Consider the following 13666-nt stretch of genomic DNA (forward strand, 5'->3'; position numbering starts at 1 on the left):
TGGCAGATACAGACGTTGGAGATGCAGACAACGAAAGCATGGCAAACCAGGCCAATCCAAGTTTCACCCAAGGGAGACCATATGGTGTGCCCATTCCCAGATCACAAGACTTTGACGAGAATATGCTGAGTGAGTGAGTGAATGAATGAATGGATGGATGAAGGGAAAAGATTAAAGTGCCTACTGGACAAGAAGTGAGGATGGCTACTTACAAAAAGAAGGCAAATATCCTGAAGGAAAAGGAGAACCAGGAAAAGAGTATTGTGGTAAGTCAGAGAGGAAGCCAGCTAGCAAAAATGACCAAGAAAGTAAAATGCTACAGAGATGAAGAAAAACTCGATGGTCTCAAGTCTAAAACAACAGAAATACTCCGAAAACTCTGTTAAGAACTGAGGGCAGAAACAGGGGCACCTGGGTGCTTCAGCTGGTTAAGCGACTGACTCTTGGTTTCAGCTCAGGTTACGATCTCACGGTTTGAGTTCCAGCCCTGCGTCAGGCTCCACACTGACAGTGAGAGCCTGCTTGGGATTCTCTCTCTCCCTCTCTCTTTGCCCCTGCCCTGTTCGCACATGCTCTCAGTCTCTCAAAAAAAAAAAAAAAACAAAAAAGAAAGAAAGAAAGAAAGAATAGAAGGCAGCAACAATATACATTGCTCCTAATCAAGAGCAAATGTGCCTAATATTGATGTTCAGGTCATCCTGAGAATTCCAACAGGAATCTTAACTACCATTAATCAATCATTGCCCATGTATAGGGCATTGTGCTAAGCATTGACTTATGTTCCCTCATTTATAGCAATTTGGAAAATTAATTCAAAATATCCCAAATCAAGTTAAGCTCATAGGAACATCAACCTTAGGAAGCATGACGGATCGGAGCTGTAATTACAAAGGTGTGAGTTCAACTGTACTCTCTCTGAAAAAAAAAAGAATTCACTAATGGTAAGCAAGCAGTCTTGAATGACACATAAAATGGAACCTTTGAGCCAGAAAAAAAAGTACAGCATTCTCTGTTACTGTCTGGGAGTTGTGGAGGCGAGGACGACTGGCCATCAAGAAATCCAACTAGTTCTCCTTGCTCTAGTTAGTTCCAGGCCCAAATAAGCTCCTCATGTAGGCTGCCTTCGTCAACATTTGTACTACTTAATGATTATTTCTCAATTTGAACTGGCATTTTGGTTTGTACATTAGTCTCTAACGAATCAGTTCCCTAAGCCTAATTATTTCTGGCTGTACTAACAGATCACATATTAAGCCTATAAACTAAAAAAAACCAGACCCTAGAGAATATATGTCCGTACAACAACACTGTGAAATTCTAGGAGTCAGCTGCGGGCAGATAGCTGGCCTCCCCTCTATCTTGCCAAACATCTATTCAAACCACAATACTTAAAAAATAATAACAATTAGCTGAGTCTGAGAGTCATCTTTGGCTCCACAGACAGGGATCTATTTCAGTATGGTTAACTGTACCAAGTGAATCCCTAAGGCAGTCCCCTGAAACAGAACGAGCTTTCTCACTATCAAGGAAGGGGCTGTGTGTTAATCAACCTACAGCTTTCTCATAAGGCAGATACCAAGAACCTCTAAAGAGATTATCTTGAAAAACATTTCAGCACATTAGAAATACTCAGCGATTGGGGTGCCTGGGTGACTCAGTCGGTTAAGCGTCTGACTTCGGCTCAGGTCATGATCTCTGGGTTCATGGGTTCGAGCCCCACATCAGCTCTAAGCAGACAGCTTGGAGCCTAGAGCCTGCTTTGGATTCTCTGTCTCCCTCTCTCTCTGCCCCCCACCCCCCACTTGCGTGCTCACGCTCTCTCTCTCTCTCTCTCAAAAATAAAACAAAAAAAAGTTTTAAAAATATTCAGTACTTAAGAAATATCAAAGAATGGATCAATCTTGTGGAAGACAGATGAAGTAAAAACCACTGATTTTTCAGCTATCAGAGCTGAGCCAAAGAAGATCCAGATACATCAGACAGTGGGACTCCAAGTAGCCCTGGGACCACAGCCAAGTTCCTCAACCTGTCTGGGCCTTGTTTCCTCTTCTGTAAAATGAGGAAATGAGACTAGGTAATCTCTAAAGTCCCTTTTCCACTCTAAATTCTATTATAATTGGTTCCTTCAGTGATAAATGGGAAAGGTACAGAAACGAATTTCCCAATTCAACTGGAGCGAAGCTCTCCTGAAACAATATAGTACATTTCTTCCCAAGTAGAATCTATTTCACCTCCATTACAACAAAACTAGATCCAACGAAATAAACAAACATTAGCATATAGAACGAAAAATCGGGCCACGGCAGGGGTAATTAAAGAATGAAAACAAAAGGAAGACTTACGTGTGTCTTTCATATCTGAGGGTTTCTCGGATGGACCATGCCACCTGGTATGGCGAGGCCTGCTCGGAGTCCTCCGGTTCCTCTCCACTCTCTTCCGACCAGTCCAACCCTGGGACAGAGGAGAGGATATGGCAGGTGAGAATAAATGTATTCTTACTTAAAGTTTAGGGGAGAAAAAAAAAAGCTACCCAAAATGCATAATACAAAAACCTACAGCACCTGCTATCACAGTGTACATAAAATGCCTCCTGATGAGTTTCATCCCTGTTCTGGCAAAAATATTAATAATGAATACATGACATACACTCAGGTTAAAATAATGACGTTATAACAAAAAGCTATATTCCGAAGATGAAATTCTTCTGTCAGACATTTTACAGAGTAGACACAACATAAGCAGGGAGTCAAGTACCCCCCTGCCAAAAAGGTAGAATTTCTGAAGTGTCAAAACATTATACGTTAAACATCACACATTCGGACATACGTAATGTCAGGGAAACCCAAAACATCTTCACAATGGTAGGTAAGGAAGGCTAATGTGTGTTCAGGTAAGAAAGAAATCAAAAGGTACTGGTGAAAGCACTCTATACTTCAACAAAGAAGGGCCTTAGAATAAACTGTCAAAGGCAGACACTTCATCCCCTTTCCCAACACCTCCAGAAAAAGGACTCCACTCCCCCAGGCAGGGCCATTGACTGGCTCGTGCCCTCTGCAGGAAGAGGGAAGGGTAAGATGGCAATAACCTGATGTGGCTTGGAGTTCCTTTGAGTTCTTTTACACAAGAGCTGGCACGTTTTGTGACATTTTGAAAAACAAGTTTAAAGGGGAAAAATAGAGAAATACAGTATGAACAATCACTTAGTTTATTAAATGCTACTGTTTTTAATGATTGGATAATTACTAGCTTCCAACATAGATGTTTTACCTTTATAGAAGTTTTGTATCTTGAAAAGGTCTTAATACTGATGTTACATCCATAACTTCCATCCATAACTTCAATACACTCATAACGCAATGAGACTTTAATTAGATACCTTGATAAATACTGATGTTGTACAGCGTAATACACATAACTTTAATATACTGCTATGAGACTTTAGATACCTTCATAACTAGTATGGTCTTCCCTCTTAAACCTCCTAAAATCAAAAGACCATCTTCATTAGACACTTACGTTAAAAAGGACCTCACACGTTGCTTCTATAAATTAAATGAGTTTATATGTGCTAAATAGGGAAATTAAGAAAAGGCTAATCAAAATGCAAATTATAAATGGTTAAAATTAAATAACACACTGCCACTGGCATAAAGCAACCTCAAATCTAGTTCCAAGATGACCATCCAAACTGTCAAGTCACCTTAAAAAGTAAATTACTTTCTCTCTACTAAAATAGTAATTACAAAAAACAAAGTCAGAAACAAGTAATCACAATAGAATTAGCTTCAGGACAGAATATTAAAAGGCAAGGCCTTTCAAACACAAAGTTACATTTAAGCACTTTCAAAAATTAGGACATGAATTATCTTTTATTGTTTTTATATAATTAACAGCAATTTCTACTAAGTCACCTGTACCTTCTCTGAAAAAGTCAAGATCTCAGTCATAAGTGCTAAGATGGTAAGTGTTTCTCTTGTGAAATTAACTGTCCAATAAAGCAAACCTTTGATCTTGGCTTCATTATCACTAGTTTTAATGTAACTAACTGAGATAACCAGCCCAGGCAAAACTGTAAAAGCTGATTACAAAACTGTATTTTTCTTTAAGTATTCTTTGCTGACATGAATGCAGACTGTACTTGGTCACAACAGTGCATTACAATTTCTCTTCTCCAAAGTAACCGTTGTTTTGAAAACCTAGGCCCGTAATATGCTTGAATAAAAAAGACAATACATTTTCTATAAGTTTTCATTCTGTTCAAAATGATAGAGCCTGGGTGGCTCAGTCAGTTAAGCTTAAGCGTCCGACTTTGGTTCAGGTCATGATCTCAGGGTTCGTGGGTTCAACCCCCACGTGGGGCTCTGTGCTGACAGCTTAGAGCTGGGAGCCTGCTTCACATTCTATGTCTTCCCCTCCCTCTCTGCCCCTCCCCTGCTCACACCCTGTCTCTCTCTCAAAAATAAATAAACCTTAAAAAAAATTTTTAATTAAAATGATAGAAAACCAGCCCTCAACACAACATAGTTTGTTTCAAAAGCTAAAAGAAAAAAATCAGCATCCACAGATAATCCAAAGTATAAATATTTAGAAGAGGACGTAGGTAAATTGTGGACTAAGAGGCAAACATCTGGGAAAAAATAAAGTTAGATCTTTGCCTCAAAACTCATACCTAATGAATTCCAAATAGAGGACTGCAATGTAAATAATAAGACAAGAAAAGGACTAAAAGAAAATATAGGTGAACATATTACACAGTCTTGGAATGAAGAGAGCCCAAGCAAGCAAAAAACAAAATAAAGCAAAACAAAACAATAAACCTGATTCAAAAGGAAGAAATTCTAAAAAAATAGAACATACAAACGATTTCAACTCCTAAATTCCAAAATCATTATCATAGATATTTAAAAGCAAATAACAAATGGGCAGGAGGAGAGGTTTTTGCAACAAATATGATGTATAAAAAGCTGTTACCTAATCAATAAAAAAAGAGAAACACTTCCATAAAAATGAGTGAAAAAAACCTGAAAAGGTGAAAAAAGAACAAGACATATCAATGTTCAAAAAGCATATGAACAAATACTCAAAGCTACATTATTAATTCAAAATAGCAGTTCTCACTCCAACTATGGTCCATAGATCCCCAGGGGTCCCTGAGACCCTCTTAGAGAGTTCCTTAGGTCAACACTACCTTCAAAATAATACTAAGACATTATTTGCTCATTTCGCCATGTTGACATTTGCACTGATTGGGGCGGGGGGAGGAGGGAACCATGGTGAACAAACCTGCTGGCACCTCAGCAGGAATCAGAACAATGGCACCAAACTGTACTAGCAGTCATTATAGGTTTCACACCATGAATTGCAGTGAAATAAAAGCCAAAAACAAGTTTTAAGAGTATCTTTGACAAAGCAATTGTATATTAAAGATTATTGATTTTATTAAATCTCAATTCTTTTTTTTTTTTTAATGTTTATTTATTTTTGAGAGAGACAGAGACAGAGTGTGAGCGGGGGAGGGACAGAGAGAAAGGGAGACAATCTGGAACAGGCTTCAGGCTCCGAGCAAGCTGTCAGCACAGAGCCCAACGCAGGGCTTGAACTCACAAACAGCGAGATCATGACCTGAGCCAAAGTCGGATGCTTAACCAACTGAGCCACTTAGGCGCCCCTAAATCTCAATTCTTGACCACACGTCTTTCCAACATCTTTGTGACTCAATGGAAAGTCATAAAGCGCCTCTGCATACCTCCCAAGAAAGTATGGTGGTTGCCTTGAGGAAAACACTTGCTCCACTGTTTTAAGCTGTGACCTCAACTAGCTGCTTTTTTGTCATCCAACACCATTTTTATTCGAAAGAGTGACGGACAAACTACAGTTATTAAGACTTGGGTATCTGGCAGTCATTTTTTTCTAAAATGAATGCAGTGAAACTGTCACTTCAAAGAAAGCAATGAACAGTATTTGCTCCCAACTATGAAATTCACATTTTCACTTGAAAGCTTGTTTTTTGTTGTTGTTGTTGTTTTTGTTTTTTTTGTTTTTTTTTTTTTTTTGGAAGACCTGAAGTCTTCACTAAGTCTATGACAACTTTCTAAAAGATTTTTCTGATGAGGTTGGGTGAGAGTATCAATGAATGTGATTTTTAAATTTTGTATAACGAAATATATCAACATTTGGAACATATGTTTAACTTGGTAAACCGCTATTTTCCAAATGACCAACACATGATGTTACAAAATCATGCATGAGTAAAAAGATCCATGCAAAGCACAAAGTAGATCAATGGATTTTAATGTAACAGTTTGCAAAAATTCCTTGATAATGGCCTCAGATTCCACATTGCAACTAATCTTTAAAAACCCACCACTTGTTGGGGGCTCCTGGGTGACTCAGTCGGTTAAGCATCTAACCCTTGACTTTGACTCAGGTCATGAGAGCCCTGAGTCGGGCTCTGAGTTGATAGTATGGAGCCTGCTTGGGATTCCCTCTCCCTCTCTGCCCCTCCCCTCCACTTGCTCTCTCTCACTCAAAATAAATAGACATAAAAAAAAAAAAAAAAAGAAAAAAAAGAGGACGCCTCTTCTCAGTGGCTCAGTTGGTTGAGCGTCCAACTTCAGCTCAGGTCAAGATCTCACAGACTGTGAGTCTGAGCCCCACATTAGGTTCACTGTTGTCAGTGCAAAGCCCACTTCAGATCCACCATCCCCCTCTTCTCACGCTCTCTCTCAAAAATAAACATTAAAAGAAAAAAAACTGCAAAACTTAAAAAACAACAGAAAAAAGAAAAAGAAGAAGAAAAGAAACTACCACTTGTGAAATTTTGGTGTAGAATCAAGAATATCCATAATTATTTTTTAAGAATTTTTTTTTCAACGTTTATTTATTTTTGGGACAGAGAGAGACAAAGCATGAATGGGGGAGAGGCAGAGAGAGAGGGAGACACAGAATCGGAAACAGGCTCCAGGCTCTGAGCCATCACCCCAGAGCCTGACGTGGGGCTCGAACTCACGGACCACGGGATCATGACCTGGCTGAAGTCGGACGCTTAACCGACTGCGCCACCCAGGCGCCCCCATAATTATTTTTTAAAAACCTGTAAAATATTCCTCCCTTTTCCAGCTACGAATGTGTAAGGCCATATTTTTATCTACTAATCAAAACCACGTATTATGACAGATTGAACGCAGAAGTGGACAGGAGAATCTAGCTGTCTCCCAGCAAACCACACATTAAGATTTGCCCAACAATGTAAAATAATGCTGCTCTTATTATATTTCTGTTCTTGGGAAAACATATAGCTATTTTTCACAAAAAGAACATGTTAACATGTAGTGACTTTGTTGTCATCTTTAAATGCATTAGGATTTTTTAAATTTCTGAGTTTTAATTTCTAATTCAGTAAATATCAATAAATTTAACTCATATACACAAAGGCTTTAGAGTGTCCTCAATAATTTTTTTTTTCAACGTTTTTATTTATTTTGGGGACAGAGAGAGACAGAGCATGAACGGGGGAGGGGCAGAGAGAGAGGGAGACGCAGAATCGGAAACAGGCTCCAGGCTCCGAGCCATCAGCCCAGAGTCTGACGCGGGGCTCGAACTCACGGACCGTGAGATCGTGACCTGGCTGAAGTCGGACGCTTTACCGACTGCGCCACCCAGGCACCCCCTCAATAATTTTTAAGAGTGAAAACGGATTGATTCTAAAGCCAAAAAGCTTGAGAAACACTGATCTAAAGTACACAAATTAAAGCAAATTTTGGGGGCGCCTGGGTGGCTCGGTCGGTTAAGTGTCCAACTTCGGCTCAGGCCATGATCTCGCTGTTCCTGAGTTTGAGCCCCGCATTGGGCTCTGAATTGAGAGCTCAGAGCCTGAAGCCCGCTTCGGATTCTGTGTCTCTCACTCTCTGCCCCTCCCCTGCTTGTGCTCTGTCTCTCAAAAATAAATATTAAAAAAAAATTAATAAAAAAATCAATTTTGTATCAAATTTGGAAAGGCAAAATAACAACTAATATCTCATACTATAAAGATGTAGAAAAACTATCATTGTCATATACTGCTGAAAGAGGTAATGTGACAAAATAATTCTGAAGAAAATATTTGACAACATGTATCAAAAAGCTTTCTATTTTAAGTTTTATTTATCTACTTTGAGAGAGAAAACAACATGAACAGGGGAGGGACAGAGACAGAAGAAGAGAAAGAATCCCAAGCAGGCTCTGTGGGGTCAGTGCAGAGGGTGATGCAGGGCTTGACCTCACGACCATGAGATCGTGACCTGAGCTGAAATCAAGAGTCAGACGCTTAACTGACTGAGCTACCCAGGTGCCCCTCAGAAAACTTTTTAAAAACCACAAAAGCTTAGAATCCCCAATTCTGCTTCTAGGAATCTATTTGAAGGAAAAATTAAAGATGTGATAGGAATAATTTTACTGTGAAACTATACAGCTACAACACTTTATAATGACACAAACTGCAAACAACCTAAATTAGAAAAAGGATTCAGCTGTGACAAATGACGTTTTGTATGAAAAATTACTCCCTTGGTAGTCCAATATGAAAAAATTTTAAAACAGTTTACAAAACTGTATGTAGAGCAGGAACCCAATTTTATATAACTTAACTATACCAAGGCATTAACAAATCAGTATTAATAAGGTTTGGGTGTTTTAATTTATTATTTTTATCTACACCTTTAAGTTTTATTAGTTGCTTTAATTACCAAAAGTCATACATGGTTTACTAACAGGTGAAACAATATAAAACTATACTGTAAGAAGAGTTACCTTTCCCGTCTCTGTAAAAACACATCCTGACCAGTTTTATCTCCCCTTGAGAGCCAATGTCAGCAGCCTGGTAGTGTATATTCAGTTACACTTTGCCTATAATCACACCTAAGAGGCAAACATCTATCTATACATATACTTGATCAATAGATGCACTGGTGCCCCCTGTTTATATTTTTTTTATGGGATAATACCCATACTTCTTGGTTCTTTTCTACTTAATATACCATAGGCACATCAAGTTAAAAGATACAGATTTCATTCTTTTTAATAGCTATATAATACTTCATAAAGCATATATATACCATAATTACTCAAGGCCTACTATTGGTTATAAAGGTTGTTTCTGGATTTTTAATACTGCAAGAAACGTTGCAATAAACATCCTTGAACACATATCCTTACATTTTGATATATGTATTTTTTAATCCAAAGTTAGAGTCCCAAAAGTGAGTTTGCTGGCTATATATACACACTCTTAATTAGTAAATACTACCACATTACTTATCAGCAATGTATAAGCCTCATCAACAACACTGGATATAGTTTTTGCCAATCTGATAGTAACTTACTGTTACTTTAATTTGCATTTCCTCACCTGCTATGGGGATTGGGGTTTTCACTGGTTTACTGACCATTTAATTTACCTTTCTTCTTCCTCTATTCCCATCCTTTTCCTATTTTTTTATTCTATTGCTATCATATGCCATGCAAATAATTTTTCCTAGTTAGGATCACAGCTAACACCATATTTAAGAATAAATTCCAAATGAATTAAAAGTTTAAATAATCAGGGGTGCCTGGGTGGCTCAGTTAAGCTTTGGACTCTTGATTTCAGCTCAGGTCATGATCGAGGTTCACCTGCTTAGGATTCTCTCTCTCCCTCTCTCTAACCTTCCCCTGCTCCTGCACATGGGCTTTCTCTCTCAAAAGTAAATAAATAAAGTTTAAATAATCAAAAACAAGCTATCTATAACAAAATATAAAGTATCTGTATGAACTTGGGATCAGAGAGATTTTCTTGAGCAAGAAAATTCAGAAGCAATAAAGACAGACATTTCTTTTAGCTGTATTTTTTTTTCCACTTTTAAATTATCAACAGATATTGCTTTGGGAATTTTTTTTTAGCAAGTTTTTCTTTTTTTTAACTGTCGGCAGATATTAACAATGCTATCGTTATTCCAAAGTCCTATGATAAGACATGTCGAAAACCTCATCAGACACAGGTGCTGAGCTGGCAGAGGCACAGAACTGCCAAACACAACCAACCGCCTTTTAACACCGCCGCTACGACCACTAACCAGAAGCTGTGATGGGATTCTACACTTCCCAACTGCGGCTTCCGCATCCCGTCCACCAGGGAGGTTTCCTTTACCAAGGCCTGCCTAAACACGGTGCCCAGCAGCGGACCCCCGCCCCGGTGCCCTCCACCCCCATCGCGCGGGGGGCGGCCGTGGGCACGCGGCCTCGCGGGAAAGGGCACATTTTGTTCCCGTCACGCGGCCACGATCTGGCACAAGAGAGAACTCACCTAGATGGGGGAACAGATCAGTGTCCAGCTGATGTTTCTGGGTGCACAGTCTCACCAGTCTCTGCAGTCGGCTGATGCAGGAGAAGTGTGGAGAGAAGGCTGTGGCTTTCATAAGGACCCGATCAGTGCTGGGCGGGTCCGTGGCGGGCGCCCTGCCGGAGGGCAGGAGGGGCAGCGGCCTCTTGTGAGACGACTGCCTTGCTTGTGCTATAGTGTGTGTGGTGGGGGCCACTCCCTGCAGTGGTAGGCTGGTGTTCGGAGGTGGAGGGGACTTGCAGACGAAACCCTGCGGTGGCGGCGGCGCCGGAGGTTTTAAAGAAGTGGGGGAGGGTGACGGGTGGGGGTGCTGCTGCGGGGGCTGCTGCTGTGAAGGTGCAGGAGGGGGACTAAAGTGCTCTTGTCGAACTTTTAAAATCTCGGTCTCTCTCTGGCGCTGCCGATTCTGGGCCAACTTGCTCTGCAACTTCTTTCTCACAGTTGCCCCTTTCTTTAGGTCATCATCTTCCTCGTTGAAAGCAAACGGGTCTTCCAACTCGGTTTCCAGGTAGTGGAGAGGGACCCTAGCCCCGGGCGGAGAGAGGGACATTCCATCCAGTCCATTGGGCATCTTCAAGGCCAGCGTGGGCACCGTCAGGCTGAAAGCCATGGTATCCATCTGGTGCCTGACCTTTACCTCATCTATAGGATCATTCTTTTTCTTCCTCTCTTTTTTCGGGATAAAGCCAAGTACCTGCAAGTGGCTGTTGCAGTACCTTTAAAAACACACACACAGAAGGGGGAAAGGTTTATGATATACAGAGTAAGAAAAGGAGAATATAGAACGACATGGTATAAATTGTGACTCCTGCCTAGTATGTTATAAATTCATGACTATCTTAACTCTTGGCATTGGTGGATTTAATGTAAACAACTGCCGCTACTCTCAAGCAATCCTCCAAGTCTGCCATTTTCCTGAAGCAAATATGTGAACTGTGTATGTGCAGAGGCTGCAGGACAGAAGCAAGTCATTCAAATAGTGAGTGGCCCCGGATAACCATCTGGCTATTGCTTCTCGCTCTACTTTATTTTATTTTGTATTCATAGCATACAAAGTAAGGAGTCTAAAGGATCACTTAAAACTCTCCTGTGCAGAAATATGTATGTATGTATATTTTCAAATATTTGTAGTCACAAAGATCTTATGACATAGCCCCTAATAATGTAGTGTCTACAGTGTATTCTACACACACACACACACACACACACACACACACACACACACAGAGTAAGAAAGAAGAGAAGGAAAAAGTAAATTAAAACTAATTAGTGGGACTACAGATGAAAGGAGTTCCTCAACAGCGAGAGAGAGAAGTACATGTTTCTACCTGCAGGAAATACTAAAATAATGCCCTGTATACAGATAAGGAAGCTAAACCTGATAGAAATCAAATAGCTTGCCCCAAACCCCACATCTGGAAAGTGTCAGAGTGGAGACCTGAACAGATTATCAAAGCTCAGAAAGACTCTTAGTAGGTCTTCAACACGAGGCTACTTTTGTAATGTAAATGGTATTTTAAAAATACTAAAAAAGGACAGAATCCTTCTACATAATAAGAAAGTAGAATGCATGTTGCTCCAGTAAACCACACTGAAAACCTATGGAGGCTTTTCGCCACTAGAAAAGCAGTGTTTTCCAAACTGGTATTCCTTAAGCAATTCAGAGTAGGTTAACAAGTATGCTTTAAAGAGTATTCCATGCTTAAATAAATTTGGAAAATACTGGCTTAAACAGAATTAGACAACGATTTTGTTGTTTGTTTCTGATGAACAACTTCTCACAGCATTTTGTATGATAATGTGCATTATGCTTCGAGGTGGAGATGTACCCATCTGACAGTGTTTCCCTAACTTATTCGAAAATGGCATCTATCTTGACTGTAGCCCACCTGTGTTATCTCCATCGGACACAGTTTTGGGGGAAAAGGCACTAAAGTAAATAATTAACATCAGTCCTGAAACTCATTGGGCTGCATCGAACAAATTTTAACTGTTTTTAACGTTTATTTATTTTTGAGAGAAAGAGTGCACGAGCGAAGGAGGGGCAGAGAGAGAGGCAGACAGGATCCGAAGCAGGCTACGCTATAGTGAAGGGTGTGATTTCGGGCTCGAACCCATGAACGGTGAGCTCATGGCCTGAGCCGAAGTCAGATGCTTAACTGACTGAGCCACCCAGGTGCCCCTGAAACAAATTTTTAAGTAGTTATTAAAAATACAGATTCACCAAATAATCAGGAGACATGGTTTCGTTGGCTTTATACATAAATCTATCAGAGGCACTTCTCAATTTTAATAGGACTATTAAGAAAGCTTTCTGGACAGTAAAGAGAATCTACACACCTAACAAGTTTGGGCTAGGTCTCACAGATACCTTAACCAGAATAGATTCATAAAGCTGTGGCCAACAAGGAAAAAAGCTTCAGGGATAACCGCATTAACCAAGCTTCCCAATAAAGAATAAGTGATTTCTGTTGTCGTTGTCAAGTCATTTTCAAATTAACAAAAGGGTTAGTGAGGAGAATAATATTTTTTTAATTTGGAAATCTAATTTTTCTGCTCATTACACACAGGCAGCCTGAACTGGTAACTGAGCCCGCTATGCGCCACCTCACGTAACATGGCAGAGGCTGATCTGCCTGTACAGTCCTTCCTCGACCTCACCCTCAACTCCTGCTCCAGCCACTCTGTCAGCATCACCACAACACAGAGTCTGAATTTGTAAAAATAGTTCCTCTTCTAAAAGGGAAAAGTTTTCATAGCTAGAATTACAACAGCTTCCTTAGTTATGATCGGTGCTTAAAAGTGTACAAATATGAACAGGGAAGACACTGCTAAGGGGTTCTTTTGAGGGGAGGAAAATGTAAAATTGGACTATGATGATAGTGGTACAACCCTGTAAATATCCTAAAAAATACTGAATTGAACACTTCAAGTGCATGAATTGTATGGGATGTGAATTATATCTTAACTAAGCTGTTTTAGAAAAGAGTAAACATCGGGGCGCCTAGGTGGCTCAAGTCGGTTAAGCGTCCGACTTCGGCTCAGGTCATGATCGAGTTTCGTGAGTTCAAGTCCCGCGTCGGGCTCTGTGCTGACAGCGCAGAGCCTGGAGCCTGCTTTGGATTCTATGTCTCCCCCTCTCTCTGCCCCTCCCCTGCTTGTGCTGTCTCTCAAAAAATGAATAAACGTTAAAAAAAAATTAAAAAAGAAAAAAAGAAAGAAAAGAGTAAACATACAAGAAACAAAAAATTTCTTGGCAAATATATACTACTAAAATGTATAAAATTATAGCAAACAGGGGCGCCTGGGTGG

The 13666-nt window shown here is 40.0% G+C and overlaps 1 protein-coding gene across 8 annotated transcripts in view; it reads right to left on the reverse strand.

Annotated features, from left to right (window-relative positions):
- The window catches only part of INO80D (INO80 complex subunit D), a 72424-nt gene that overhangs the window by 36468 nt on the left and 22290 nt on the right, over nucleotides 1-13666 (reverse strand). For all 8 annotated transcript variants that reach the window (XM_045034369.1, XM_045034371.1, XM_019838519.3 and 5 more), the window contains 2 exons: nucleotides 10319-11070; nucleotides 2343-2451 (listed from right to left, as the gene is read on the reverse strand). In XM_045034369.1, coding sequence (XP_044890304.1) covers nucleotides 2343-2451; nucleotides 10319-11070 — 861 coding nt within the window. The remainder of the gene's footprint in view (nucleotides 1-2342; nucleotides 2452-10318; nucleotides 11071-13666) is intronic.

The sequence above is a fragment of the Felis catus genome, chromosome C1 (genome assembly GCF_018350175.1).
Source record: "Felis catus isolate Fca126 chromosome C1, F.catus_Fca126_mat1.0, whole genome shotgun sequence".
Taxonomy (NCBI): domain Eukaryota; kingdom Metazoa; phylum Chordata; class Mammalia; order Carnivora; family Felidae; genus Felis; species Felis catus.